Genomic DNA, 14106 nt, shown 5'->3' on the forward strand with positions numbered 1-14106 from the left:
CTGGCAGTATTTTTTTATTATTATTTGAGACGGAGTTTCCCTTTTATTGCCCATGCTGGAGTGAGCCACCACGCCCGGCCTGCGTGTTTATATTATTCAGCCTTAAAAAGGAATGAAATTCAGATATATGCAGTTTTGTACATATGTAATGCCATTAAACATACAATCTTTAGAAATTGTAGCTCACATCTGTAATCCCAGCACTTTAGGAGGCTGAGGTGGGAGGCTCACCTGAGCCCAGGAGTTCGAGACCAGTCTGGGCAACAAACATAGTGAGACCCCTTCTATACAGAAAATAAAAAAATTATTCAGGCATAGTGGCTAACAGCTGTGGTCCCTGCTACTTGGGTGGCTGAAGTAGGAGGACCTCAACCCCAGAAGGTGAAGGCTACAGTGAGCCAAGATCGTGGCACTGCACTCCACCCTAGGACACAGAGCGAGACCCTGTCTTTTTCTTCTCTCTCTTATTTTTTAAGAAAGAGATTTTTTTTTTTAAGACGGGGTTTCTCTATGTTGGTCAGGCTGGTCTTGAACTGCCTACCTCAAGTGATCCGCCCGCCTCAGCATCCCAAAGTGCTGGGATTACAGGCGTGAGCCACCGCGCCCGGCTTTTTTTGTTTTATTTTATTTATTTATTTTTTTTTAAGAAAGAGATGTTAAGAGAAGATATCCTGTCTTAAAAACAACCATGAAAAACTCTTTAGAAATAGAAAATGATACCATGAATATAATCTGGTTTTCTCATAAAGTTTTTTTGTTTTTTTATTTTTGTTTTTGAGACAGAGTCTCACTCTGTCGCCCAGGCTGTAGTGCAATGGCGCGATCTCGGCACACTGCAACCTCCGCCTTCCGGGTTCAAGAGATTCTCCTGCCTCAGCCTCCTGAGTAGCTGGGATTACAGGCACCCACTGCCACAACCTGGCTATCTCATAAAGTTAACATGGGAAGGCTATGGACAACTGAAGTTATTCGCGTTTATTTTACCTTTGGAGAAAACAAAAAGTATCTACAACAAAAACTGGTTCCTTTCTACAACCTGACCTTTGGAGATTTCCAAGACCACCCACAACGCCTCTACTCCTAGGACCTGGCCCTCCTTCCAGCCCGGCTCGCTCCAGACTCCATTTCCCAGAAACCCCAGCGTCCGGGTGGAGACGGCATTTCCCGGGCGCCCCCTTGCGGCGCAGTGCGGCACGGCTCCGGTTCCCGGCGGCCCTCGCGGCAGATTCCGGGTGTCCGGACTGTTCGTGATGGCGGGGGCTGGTTCCGCTGCTGTGTCGGGGGCAGGGACCCCGGTGGCGGGGCCCACAGGCCGCGACCTCTTCGCCGAAGGGCTGCTGGAGTTCCTGCGACCCGCTGTGCAGCAGCTCGACTCTCACGTGCATGCCGTCAGGTGCCCGAGAGGGAAGTTGGGGGCGGGGCCTGTCTCTTTGGCTTTGTAGGGGCGGGGCCCAGAAAGGGTTCTAGCTGGCAGTGGGCATAAATTTAGGAAACTGATTCGAGGCGGGGAGGACAGGCGGAAGGCCGCAGGTGGAGAGTTCAGCGGAGGCTGGCTTCTCGCAGTACTTGGTAAATATGTAGGGGAGTTAGTTTCCTGAGCTCCGGTAACTGCCTGACCGTGTAGGCCTTGTACCTCTTTGCAGAGAGAGCCAGGTAGAGCTCCGGGAGCAAATTGACAACCTAGCCACAGGTGAGTGATGAGCATCCCCTTGTACTAGGAATCCTTCAGCTCACTTTCAGGACCTAAGGTTTTTGCCAACCTCTGGACTGGGTTTGTGTCACTTGCTTCCAGGACATCAGGGCTGCCAAAGGACTCCTCCTTTCAGGGGTTGTCTTAAATCTCTAATGTCTGTGGCCTGTGTGGGTGCAAGTGTTTTCCATTCCATTACCAGCCTGCTTTCCCTCAGAACCAGAGATGAGCCATTAGATGTTACTTGCAACTTAATTCCATCCCCAGAACTGTGCCGCATCAATGAGGATCAGAAGGTGGCCCTGGATCTTGACCCCTATGTTAAGAAGCTACTTAATGCCCGGCGACGCGTTGTCTTGGTCAACAACATTCTACAGAATGCTCAGGTAAAAGAATATCATACCAACAGTGATTTTTTTGCCCTTCTTTGTAAGTCCTGAACACAATGAAAGGCACTGTAATTTTAAAATTCTCTGGGGAAAGGGAAATTCACTTTTCTCAGTACTTGGAAAATACGTGGGATAATTCGTCTCATTCTCAGTATTCAGTTGCTGCCATTTACATTGTTTTGTGTGTGTGTGACAATCTCCCTCTGTCACCCAACCTGGAATGCAGTGGCTCAGTCTCAGCTCACTGCAACTTCCACCTCCTGGACTCAAGCTTTTCTTCTTCCTTGGCCTCCTGAGTAGCTGGGACTACAAGGGTGCACCACAACGCCCAGCTAATTTTTGTATTGTTTTTCTAGAAATAGGGTTTCGTCATGTTGCCCAGGCTGGTCTGGAACTCCTGGGCTCAAGTGCGCTTTCCACCTCAGCCACCAGAAGTGCTGGGACCACAGGAGTGAGCCACCACACCTGGCTATTTATTTTTATGAGAAATGATCTGTCACCCAGGATCGAGTCCAGTGGCATGATCACGGCTCACTGCAGCCTCTACGTCCCAGGCTCAAACAATCCTCCCGCCTCAGCCTTGCAAGAAGCTGGGACTACAAGCATATACCACCATGCCCAGCTAACTTTTTTTCTAGGGACAGGGTTTCACCATGTTACCCAGGCTGGTCTCAAACTCCTGCACCCAAGTGATCCACCCACCTGGGCCTCCCAAAGTGCTCAGATTACAGGCGTGAGCTACTGCACCTGGCCTGCTGGCCTGCCGGGCTTTTTATTATTTTTTTTAAAGACGGGGTTTCACCATATTGATCAGGCTGGTCTTGAACTCCAGACCTCAGGTGATCCACCCGCCTTGGCCTCCAAAGTGCTTGGATTACAGGCGTGAGCCACCATGCCTGGCCTTTTTTTTTTTTTTTTTTAAATTGATCAACTGGGCATGGTGGTTCACGCCTGTAATCCCAGCACTTTGGGAGGCCAAGGCAGGAGGATTAACTGAGGTCGGGAGTTCGAAACCAACCTGACCAATATGGAGAAACCCCATCTCTACTAAAAATACAAAATTAGCTGGGCATGGTGGTGCATGCTTGTAATCCCAGCTACTTGGAAGGCTGAGGCAGGAGAATCACTTGAACCTGGGAGGCAGAGGTTGCAGTGAGCCAAGATCACACCATTGCACTCCAGCAGCCTGGGCAGCAAAACTCCGTCTTTTTTTTTTTTTTTTTAATTTTTAAAACTCCATCTAAAAAAAAAAAAAAAATCTCACTATGGTGTCCAGGCTGGTCTTGAACTCCTGGGCCCAAGTGATCTTCCCGCCACTTCTCCTAAAGTGCTGGGATTATAGAGGCGAGCACCATGCCTGGCCTACATTATTTTTTTTTTTTTGAGATGGAGTCTTGCTCTGTCGCCCGGGCTGGAGTGCAGTGGTGCGATCTCCGCTCACCACAACCTCCACCTCCCAAGTTCAAGCGATTCTCTTAACTCAGATTACAAGCATCTGCCACCACACTCAGCTAATTATTTTGTATTTTTAGTAGAGATGGGTTTCACCATGTTTGTCAGGCTGGTCTCAAAATCCTCACCTCAGGTAATCACCCACTTTGGCCTCCCAAAGTGCTGGGATTACAGGTGTGAACCACTGTACCTGGCCTACATTCTTATACTTTAGGAAGACTAACTTTGAGGTAGACCAAGCCCAAGATATTTTTTAGCACCTAGTTCATTTACACGCTAAAGCCTCTCACAGCGGTTATTAGATTCTAAACCCTCCTTGTCTTGTAGGAACGGCTGAGGCGGCTAAACCACAGTGTTGCCAAGGAAACAGCCCGCAGGAGAGCAATGCTGGATTCAGGAATTTACCCCCCTGGCTCCCCAAGCAAATAACAGATAAGCCTATGGCCTCAGTACAAGTACTGTTCTCCAGCTACCTTGTTTCAACAAACATGCAAAGATCCTAGGAGACAGTCCCTGTAGACCCTGGGACATTAAAAAGGCAGCCTTACAGTTTGTTTGAAGCACTTAAGTCTTACCCATTTATGTAGGGGCCCTACACACAGCCAGAATGAGGTTCCCTAAGGACTTACAGTATGGCTCTTGCTTCCTTCCACAAATGAGCTGAGGCCTTTTTTTTTTTTTAGAGCTGCATACTTGAGGCTTACCTTCTTCAGGCCTAGTTAACCAGAGGGGCTTCCTTTGTATGTTACATGCCTGGTTACATGGGCCTGGACAGCATGTCCTCTACCTGTGACTTCTCATTTTCCTGTTTACACTGGGGATTTGGAGAGGGCAGGCAAAGTCAAAGTGAATGACTGTCTACCCACTTCTTTATTGCACTGGCTTGAATACAGTAGCAGTATTGATAGAATCATTTTATTCAATAAATACTTAAAACAGTATTCTACTTTACTCTGGTATATGTAAAGGTTCCAGGAGTTTGTACTTTAATTCAAAGATAGCTTCAAATTGTGAGCTGAATATTTATAATTAAAAGACTCAACAAAAGAGTATACAAAGCAAAAGGAAGCAAAAAAGATTGCCACATGCAAAGGAGGAGAAAAACAACCAACCAACCAAAAAGACCAAGAGCCCTACTAGGAAGTACTTTAATCGTTTTTCTTAGAAAAAAAAATTCCAGACACTTAACAGTTCACAACATTTCAAGAGCAAAGTATTAGTTGAGAGGGGTTTTCAGGACTTGGGGATCCTAGAGTATTAGGAAGAAATGTTGGTATCCTCATTCATTATAGATGGATGGCATAGGTCACTAATGGGAAACTGGCTGTTAAGCCAATATCAAAACCCAGTGGAATGACACTTCTATGGAGTTTACTTTCCTTCCTGTTATCTTCCCTATCCCTCGGAAATGTCTACCACCATGTAAAGCCCAGTAGCAGCGAGCTTAGGCTCCAGTCAAGGGAAGGTCACTCCTGAGTTTCCATGCTTTCTTCTTCCTCTCCTTGAGGTGGTTCTTCTGTATTCTCCTCTTCTTCCTCTCCTTCCTTCTTCTCTGGTGGCTTCTCATAAGCCTTTTCTGAAGGTGTTACTATCACTCCATCCCAGGTAGATATTTCAGAAGCAAGATCTAGAAAAGAGAAAAAGGTGATTTAGACAAGTAGCCCAGCATAAAAGTCATTATTTACACTGTGGAAATACTAAGGCATTTAAGTAGTGTACAGCTTATTTGTAGAGCAGATTACAATACAAAATCCCTGACCCACAGTGGTCACTCACAGCTGGCATCACCCTCTTGGCCAAGGATCTTCCTAAAGCCACCATGTGAGAGGATTCGGACGAGAGTCTGAGCTGTATAGCAGACCATGTCCTAAAGTAGAGCAAAAGTGAGAGTAAGTTAGCAAGGAAAATCCAAGAGCCTTATTTGACTAATATCCTTGTGAAATAGAGATTAAGACAATTTTTAAAATCCCATAGTCTTTCGGAATCCCCAAACTCCTGACCCCTAAAGATCATATTCCACTTTGCTTCTGACCAGGAGTATTCAAGAGTGAGGCAAAACAACCCAGTTCATCTGTCCCAATACCTGCTGTTCTAGGGTCATGACTGTGTGTACTCTGAAGTTGCCACTCTCACAGGGGTCAGTGATACCCACTGAACCTGGCAGGAACAGTCCCGCAGCCAGAATCTGCAAGCAGCGCCTAGAACACAAGGAGGTATGAGGTATTAAAGGAATACACAAAACATCTTACAACCAACCCTAAACCCAAAGCAGCATGCTGTACCTGTATGCAACGTTTAGGGCCAAAGGCTGTCTGGTGGGGTTGTTCATCACAGCATAATGACCCTGGAAAATAATAAATCCAGTAGGTGTGCCACCAAAATGGCAATTCTGGTAACTAGGACTTTATTTTTTAAAGATAGGGCCTCACTTTGTCACCCAGGCTGGAGTGGAGTGCAGTGGCACAATCATAGCTCACTGTAACCTCAAACTCCTGGGCTCAAGCAATCCTCCTGCCTCAGCCTGCTGAGTGCAAGCCACTACAACTGGTTTATGTTTTTTTTTTTTTTTCTTTTAGAGACAGTCTCGTTATTTTGCCCAGGCTGGTCTCAAACTCCTTGTTTCAAGTGATTCTCTGGCGTTAGCCTCTCAAAGTGCTGGGATTACAGGCATCAAACTAAAACCTTAAATTGTCACAAAGAAAACTGGTCATTAATGCCTAAGTCTAGCTAAAATTTTCATGTTGAGAAGCAATTCTGAAATGGCTGCTCACTCATTTCTCTCTACTACCATGGTGAAATGGTAGCAGTCATGAGAAGAAAAAAAGACACTATAACTCAGTAACTACTCATTTTAATTGAATATACCAAAAAAATAAACTTTGAACTTTTTCTTTCTTTTTAAAAACAAGTTTCTCTGAGTCATATAATTTTGAATTTTTATTGGATTACTTGTCTACCAATAAAATTTATTTTAAGATTCACCAAATTTTAGATTCTGGTAAATTCCAGAGTTACTTCTACTACTAGTAAATACAGATTATCGGAACTCCAATTGCCCATCTTTACTTACTAGTAGGTCAAGGATCCAGGGTGTCAGGGGCTCAAAGCCAGGAAAACGAATCCTCAAGTCTTTCAGTAGTCTGATGAGAACTTTAACTCTGAAAGTTAAGAGTGACCCAAAGGTTAAAAGCAATACGATCATGTATTTCCATGCCTAACGTAGAGTTGAAGCTGACTAGACTGTTTCCAGAACTATACATTCTCTGCTTTCTCTCAATCTTAATTTGCTTACTTAAGGTAAAAATCAAAATCCAAACAAAACATCACAGCCAAAATAGTTCTGTCAGAGGAAGTCTGGGGGTATCCTGCTATTCACTGCTGTTAGAAAGGTTATCTTAATCCAAATGGTCAGGGAGAGACTCACGTGGACTGAGACGCATTTTCCTCAAACCAGCGGGCATGTCGGATGGCTGCTAAGGCACTCTGCAATACCTTGATATCCACTATAAGACAAGCATGATAGGCCAGGATGAAACATTTTCATTAAACAAGCTACTCAGTACTACTGCTACAGTCTGAAAACTTGGAAGGAGGACAGAGTAACTCTGCAATTCTTATTTTTTTGAGATGTAGTCTCGCTTGTCATCCAGACTGGAGTACAGTGTCGCAATCTCAGCTCACTGCAACCTCTGCCTTCTGGGTTCAAACGATTCTCGTGCCTCAGCTTCCTGAGTAGCTGGAATTACAGGCACCCACCATCATGCCAGCTAATGTTTTTTATTTTAGTAGAGACGGGGTTTCACCATGTTGGACTGGCTGGTCTCGAACTCCTGACCTCAGGTGATCCACCCAGCTCAGCTTCCCAAAGTGCTGGGATTACAAGCGTAAGCCACTGCACCGAGCCAACTTTTCAGTTCTTTAAGCCATCTCATGTTCCTCATATCAGCAAATCCCATGCCTAAAAATCACTAGAACCATGCAAGATATATGATTTTCTCTAAAAGCCTATCCCCCTTCCATAAATATTTTCTCAGTCCTTTTTAAATCCTCCATCTACTTTCTTGGTCACCCCATCTGAAAATTCCACTAGCAAATCTGGATAAAAAACTATTTCCAGGCTGGGTGCAGTGGCTCATGCCTGTAATCCCAGCACTCTGGGAGGCCAAGGCGGGTGGATCACGAGGTCAAGAGATCAAGACCATCCTAGTCAACATGGTGAAACCCCGTCTCTACTAAAAATACAAAAAATTAGCTGGGCATGGTGGCGCGTGCCTGTAATCCCAGCTACTCAGGAGGCTGAGGCAGGAGAATTCCAGGAGGCGGAGGAGGTGGTGAGCCGAGATCGCGCCATTGCACTCCAGCCTGGGTAACGAGCGACACTCCGTCTCAAAAAAAAAAAAAAACAACTATTTCCAGGCCGGGTGCGGTGGCTCACGCCTAAAATCCCAGCACTTTGGGAGGCCGAGGCGGGTGGATCATGAGGTCAAGAGATCGAGACCATAGTGGTTAACATGGTGAAACCCTGTCTCTACTAAAGATACAAAAAAAAATTAGCTGGGCGTGGTGGTGCACGCCTGTAGTCCCAGCTACTTGGGAGGCTGAGGCAGGAGAATTGCTTGAACCCAGGAGGCGGAAGTTGCAGTGAGCCGAGATCGCGCCATCGCACTCCAGCTTGGGTAACAAGCGAAACTCCGTCTCAAAAAAAAAAAAGAAAAGAAAAAAAAAAACTATTTCCAAATTACAGAGGGAGAGAGCCAAGTTCAGAGTAAACCTGAGTTCTTCAATTCCCAGAGAGCTGCATGTGGAATAGCAACAAGCTAAGTAAACACAACAGCAACCATACCATGTTTTAAATATCCCCTAAATTGTCCAGCAACAGAAAAAAAAGAACTAACAATGGAGTTCTGGGTCCAGTTTTCGAAGATTGGGTGGCACTGTTGTAATGAGAATCTTCACTGTAGCATCAGAAGAACTGATTTCAAAGCCAGTTTCATTGGTCAGCATGGTTAAAACTGAAAGAACAGAATAAACAAAAAATATAACTCACATTTCCATTCGATGACCAAAGTTAAATCCAGGGTAGGGAGGGAACAGTGATTTCTTAAAACAGCAAAAAGTCCAGAATGAGAATTTAGAATACAGAGCTTTAGAAATAAAGGAGATCCAACAAATTTTGAACACCTGAGGCCCCTGCCAAAAACTCCCACAACTTAAAACTCTGCATTTACTCTTCCATCTGGTCTGACCTGATTTTGTTGAAAGTGTACTTATAATTACAAGACCTGATTCCTATGGCTACTAAATACATAATCAGCAACAAATGCAAACCTTCAGAAGGATCCTGTGCTCTTAGGCTTTCCACGACTTTGTTCCCCAGGGCAGCAACAGCTTCCACTATTTGACAAAAAAGGACATGCTGTTATAATAATTTATTTACCTAGACTTTCTATACATTTCTAAGTTACTCGGCACTCTCATTTCTGTCCCATATCCAAGGCTGAAGCAAGGGTAAGTAATAGGATAAATACTTTTAGAAGAGGAACTCAAGGCCTGGACAGAAGAATTGGAAGACTCAGGGAACAGGACTCCTCCTATACTTATATCCTCTTTCTTCAGCAGGGTTTTTCAGGTCGGTGGCACTAATAACATTCTGGACTAGATAAAATCTTTGGAGAGATGGGGATGTAGGATGTTTAACAGCATCCATGGCCTCTACCCTCTTTTTCTTTTGTTGAGAAAGGGTCTCACTCTGTTACCCAGACTGCAGTACAGTGGCACAATCACAGCTCACTGCAGCCTCAGTCTACTAGGCTCAAGCGAGCCTCCCGGGCTCAAATGATCCTCCCACCTCAGAATGCAATTTTTTGTTTGTTTGTTTGTTTTTGAGACAGGGCCTCACTCTGTCACCCAGGCTGGAGTGCACTGGCACAATCCCCGCTAACTCCAACCTCCACTCCCAGGTTCAAGCAACTCTCCTGCCTCAGCCTCCCGAGTAGCTGGGATTACAGATGCCCGCCATCATGCCCAGCTAATTTTTACATTTTTGGTAGAGACAGAGTTTTGCCATGCTGGCCAGGCTGGTCTTGAACTCCAGGCCTCAAGTGCTTCACCTGCCTTGGCCTCCCAAACAGTGTTGGGATTATGGGAATGAGCCATCACATCCGGCCCCACCTCGGGCTTCTGAGTAGCTGGGACCACAGGCACGCACCATGCGTGGCTAATTTTTTTCTTTTTGTAGGTATAGGGTCTATGTTACCTAAGCTGGTCAAATGAACTCCTGGGGTCAAGCCGTCCTCCTGCCTCAGCCTCCCAAAGTGCTGGGATTATAGCCACCATACCTGGCTTCTACCCTTTTTTGATGCCAGTAGCACCCCCTTGTTTTAACAACCAAAGTATCTGACTCCAGATACTGCCAGATATCCCCTGGGTGGCAAAATTACCTCCGGTTGAAAAACATGGCCCTACAGTAACCTGCTATACATTCTTTCAGACACATACACTCCAGCATTTGTCCGTTATCACTCATTAAAAAAACATTTCTCAGGCCGGGTGCAGTGGCTCACACCTGTAATCCCAGCACTTTGGGAGGCCAAGGCGGACAGATCACCTGGGGTCAGGAGTTTAAGACCAGACTGGCCAACGTGGTGAAACCCTGTCTCTACTAAAAGTACAAAAATTAGCTGGGTGTGGTGGCACGTGCCTGTAATCCCAGCTACTATGGAGGCCAAGGCAGAAGAATCGTTAGAACCCAGGAGGCAGAGGCTGCAGTGAACTAAGATTGCACCACTGCACTACAGCCAGGGCAGGAAAGCGAGATCTGCCTCAAACAAACAAACAAAAATTTGTGTTACGAACATCCTTTCTCACAAGAAATTTGAGCTTTCAAGATCCTAAGGGACAGGCACAGTGGCTCACGCTTGTAATCCCAGCACTCTGGGAGGCTGAGGTGGGTAGATTGATTGAGCTTAGGAGTTTGAGACCAGCACGGGCAACATAGTGAAACTCCATTATCTACAGCAAATACAAAAATTAGCTGGGTGTAGTGGCACACATCTGTAGTCCCAGCTACTCAGGAGGCTAAGGCAGGAAGATCACTTGCTGCAGTGGAGGTCAAGGCTACAGTGAGCCATGATAGCACCACTGCACTCCAGCCTAGGCAGCACAGTGAGAATCTGTCTCAAAACAAAACAAAAGATCCCTAAGCCCCAAATCCAAGTGCTATGTTCTGTTCCCATGGCCAGAAACAGGCACACTCACATGTTGGCAGAATCTTGAGTATCACCACCAGGTCAGCCACATTGTGTCCTGTAGTCATCGTCCCCTTTTTATAGGATCCCACCTGTCGAACTTCTTCAATTTGCTATTGGCAAAAGGATTTCGGGGGAGGGAAAACAATTTAGTAGAAAAAAAGGTGCCTAGGTCCTCTCAGAACTGTTACAACACAGCTACCTATTACCCAAATTAGGAAATAGCAGAGGTGAAACCCCCAAAACCACCACATGGAAGCCTGATACATCACAGCTAGCATAATAATGATACAAGTCTTATCCCCAAGAACAGTACAAGGAAATTCCACTGTACCTTCTCATTTTAGGCTTGGATTTGGATAATAGACAACTGAAAATTAAAAGTCAGGAGCCAAGGAAATGTCCACACTACCAAAGGTGCCCTTTCCTAAAACTAAATCATCAAAAACTCACCACTTCAAATGTCCCTGGAGCCACAATCAGATTGTCAATCACATTGTTTATTTTTGTCACCAGAGAAAGGATAGACGCCTGAAAAACAGTATGAAACAAAAATACTCGAAGATGAAAAATTACAAGCAACTTCTAAGACTTTTAATATTTTCTCCTAATCCCTTCCATACAAGCTGACTCAATACTGACATAGGGCTTTAAACACTTCATTCCAGCCTTGAATACATGGGAACAGAACAACTCTTTGTCCTCGACAAAAGTAAGAATGTATATATAATCTGTTTATATATCTACCTGGCTATCTCCACCCACAATGAGAAGTAAAGAGAAAATTAAACCTTCTGTGGCTTTCAGGCTACCTTAACACCATTCTTACCCTTACCAGCAGTTACTCTTTACCAATACTTTTAACTGTTTTAGAGACATTTCTGGAAGACAGCCAAAAGAACATACCTGTTCAGCAGAATTGGGAGCCAGGTCCTGATTCCTCTTCAGCAAGGCCTCACTGAAGGAAGTTTCATCAGGTGCTGGCTTGACCCGGGGGAAGGCCATTTCACACTAAACCAGAAATAAACAACTACATTCCATTTACCAAAAACAATACACAGGAAAGATTGTTTTCTCTGTTACTACAACAGAAAAAGTTAAAAATAGAAAATTCTATACTTGTTTTCACTCTTGAATTTGTTCAATTAGCTGGGCATGGTGGCTCACGCCTGTAATCCCAGCAACTTGGGAGGCTGAGGTGGGAAAATCACTTGAACACAGGAAGCAGAGGTTGCAGTGAGCCAAGATCACACCACTGCCCTCCAGCCTAGGCGACAGAGTGAAACCCTGCCTCAAAAAAGAAAAAAAAAATTGTTCAAAGGCTGGGCTGGGTGGCTCATGCCTGTAAATCCCAGTACTTTGGGAAGCTGCGGTGGGCAGATCACTTGAGGTCATGAGTTCAAGACCAGCCTGGACACCATAGTCTCTACTAAATAGAAATACAAAAATTAGCTGGGCATGGTGGCAGACCTCCCAAGTAATACCAGCTACTTGGGAGGCCGAGGCAGGAGGATCTCTTGAACCCAGGAAGCAGAGGTTGCAGTGAGCCTAGATTGCACCAGCCTGGGTGATGGAGTGAGATGATGTCTTTAAAAAAAAAAAAAAAGTTCAACCAAGGATACAAGCTGGAATAGCCATAATTTAAGCTATCACTATCTTTATAACAGATAAGCCAGATATAATTACTTGTTTAGAACAAAGATAATCATATTTAATGCCAATAGTAGCCAAGGAATTAATCTCCCCACCCTGCTTACACACTGTTTCTGTATGTAAAGCAACACACTGTTGACTCAAAAGCTCAAGTCTTTTCATAAATCCCTTTCCCTCCCTACTTCAAACACCTTTTTTTTTTTTTTTTCCCGCAGTCATGCCATCTTAGCTCATTGCAACCTCCACCTCCCAGGTTCAAGCAATTCTCCTGCCTCAGCCTCCCAAGTAGCTGGATTACAGGCACGTGTTCAGCTAACTTTTGTAATTTTTAGAGACGGAGTTTCACCATATTGGCCAGGCTGATCTCAAACTCCTGATCTACCTGCCTCGGCCTCCCAAAGTGCTGGGATTACAGATGTGAGGCACTGCACCCAGCCTCTTCAACCACCATTTAACTTCATTAACTGGGAGATCCTGAGCTTCATTTCTACAGTGGCCAGAAAATGTGTATTATTAACCCAAGGTACTCACCAAATAGAAGTCAAATGGGATATGTGGTACAAAGGGCCTGAACCTAAAACATGAAAAACAGCTAAATTATTCCCTATGTAGGAATCAAGTGAGATGTATGTAACACACCAGCAATTTTGAAAACATGTCAGTCCTCAGAATGAGTGACAAAGTCTCCGGGGAGGGGAGAATCATTCTCAGCATAGTGGGGCTAAATTCATTTAGCAGGAGTGCAGGTAAAGACCACAGTTGGCTCTCACAAAACCAAGTGACATTAGTCTTCCCCAAAACTCCTATTTAGATGACAAGCAGAAACTAACAACCAAGTCCAGAGATGCTAAAAACCGGCACTCACCCTCCTCCTGGGCCTCCTCTGGAACCAAAGCGCCCACCACGACCACGGCCTCTGTCACCCCTAGAAACGCAGATTTTATTTTGACCTCATTGAAGGAATACCCGCCGGCCATATCATTTTAAGTTGGCTACTACTTTCATCCCTCGGAACCTCTGAACGGTAGGCAAGAGACCCCATGCCCACTTACATTCTTCCCCATTCCAAATGGTGCCCAGTTATACACCCCCACAACCTCCTCATTCTGGATAAGTTAATCACAACCCTGCATCAAGTAATCGTGGGGCTCAGACACTCAGCCCCTACACGAAATAACCCATAATCCTGGGTCACACGAATCCTAATACTTCGGAGGCTAAAAGTTGCACATTTCTCCATTAACGTACACATTTATGGGGCATGTCCTATATGTCAAGCCCTTCGCACTGAGGATGAAAGCGGCTCGCTCCAGCCTTCTCACCCCAGATGGGGGGCCGGGGGGAGCTCCTCCGGGAGCTTGAGGACACCCCCTCATCGCAACCCTTCAGAGACAAAGGTTCCGAACCAGCCTCCCCACTCCTGGGCCCCAACCCCATCCCGGGCCCAAGTTTCCCCACCTCTGCCGGCCTCCCACTCCCCTACTCTCCCAGACCGGGAGTTCTCAGGTTTTTGGCCAGCCCCCGGATACATGGCGCTTTTAGGTCCTCCGACTTCTTTCGGCCCGCGTTCCCAAAGTTTTCCGTCGAATACCTGAAACGTTTCGACCACTTCGACCCCCTTACCTCATGGCGGCTTAAAACCCGAACAATGGAGGCCGCACCAACCGCCCCTTTG

The 14106-nt window shown here is 45.6% G+C and overlaps 2 protein-coding genes across 2 annotated transcripts in view; one reads left to right on the forward strand and one right to left on the reverse strand.

Annotated features, from left to right (window-relative positions):
• The first annotated feature begins 1209 nt into the window (after positions 1-1209).
• Positions 1210-4472, forward strand: SNAPIN (SNAP associated protein). The gene is made up of 4 exons (XM_012476158.3): positions 1210-1393; positions 1644-1690; positions 1958-2076; positions 3859-4472. The coding sequence occupies exons 1-4, from the start codon at positions 1251-1253 to the stop codon at positions 3958-3960; spliced, it is 411 nt and encodes a 136-aa protein (XP_012331581.1). The 5' UTR covers positions 1210-1250; the 3' UTR covers positions 3961-4472.
• Positions 4473-4663: 191 nt separating this feature from the next.
• The window catches only part of ILF2 (interleukin enhancer binding factor 2), a 9485-nt gene continuing 42 nt past the window's right edge, over positions 4664-14106 (reverse strand). The window contains exons 1-14 of the mRNA XM_012476155.3: positions 14055-14106; positions 13297-13356; positions 12963-13005; positions 11685-11789; positions 11232-11309; positions 10789-10891; positions 8860-8925; positions 8427-8543; positions 6956-7034; positions 6602-6689; positions 5814-5875; positions 5615-5729; positions 5308-5398; positions 4664-5158 (exon numbers count right to left, since the gene is read on the reverse strand). The exon at positions 14055-14106 is cut by the window's right edge and continues 42 nt beyond it. Of these exons, the coding sequence (XP_012331578.1) occupies positions 4998-5158; positions 5308-5398; positions 5615-5729; positions 5814-5875; positions 6602-6689; positions 6956-7034; positions 8427-8543; positions 8860-8925; positions 10789-10891; positions 11232-11309; positions 11685-11789; positions 12963-13005; positions 13297-13356; positions 14055-14059 (1173 nt within the window). The 5' untranslated portion in view covers positions 14060-14106 and the 3' untranslated portion in view covers positions 4664-4997. The remainder of the gene's footprint in view (positions 5159-5307; positions 5399-5614; positions 5730-5813; positions 5876-6601; positions 6690-6955; positions 7035-8426; positions 8544-8859; positions 8926-10788; positions 10892-11231; positions 11310-11684; positions 11790-12962; positions 13006-13296; positions 13357-14054) is intronic.

Source organism: Aotus nancymaae, unplaced genomic scaffold (genome assembly GCF_030222135.1).
Source record: "Aotus nancymaae isolate 86718 unplaced genomic scaffold, 86718_ANA_hifiasm-v0.15.2.pri h1tg000108l, whole genome shotgun sequence".
Taxonomy (NCBI): domain Eukaryota; kingdom Metazoa; phylum Chordata; class Mammalia; order Primates; family Aotidae; genus Aotus; species Aotus nancymaae.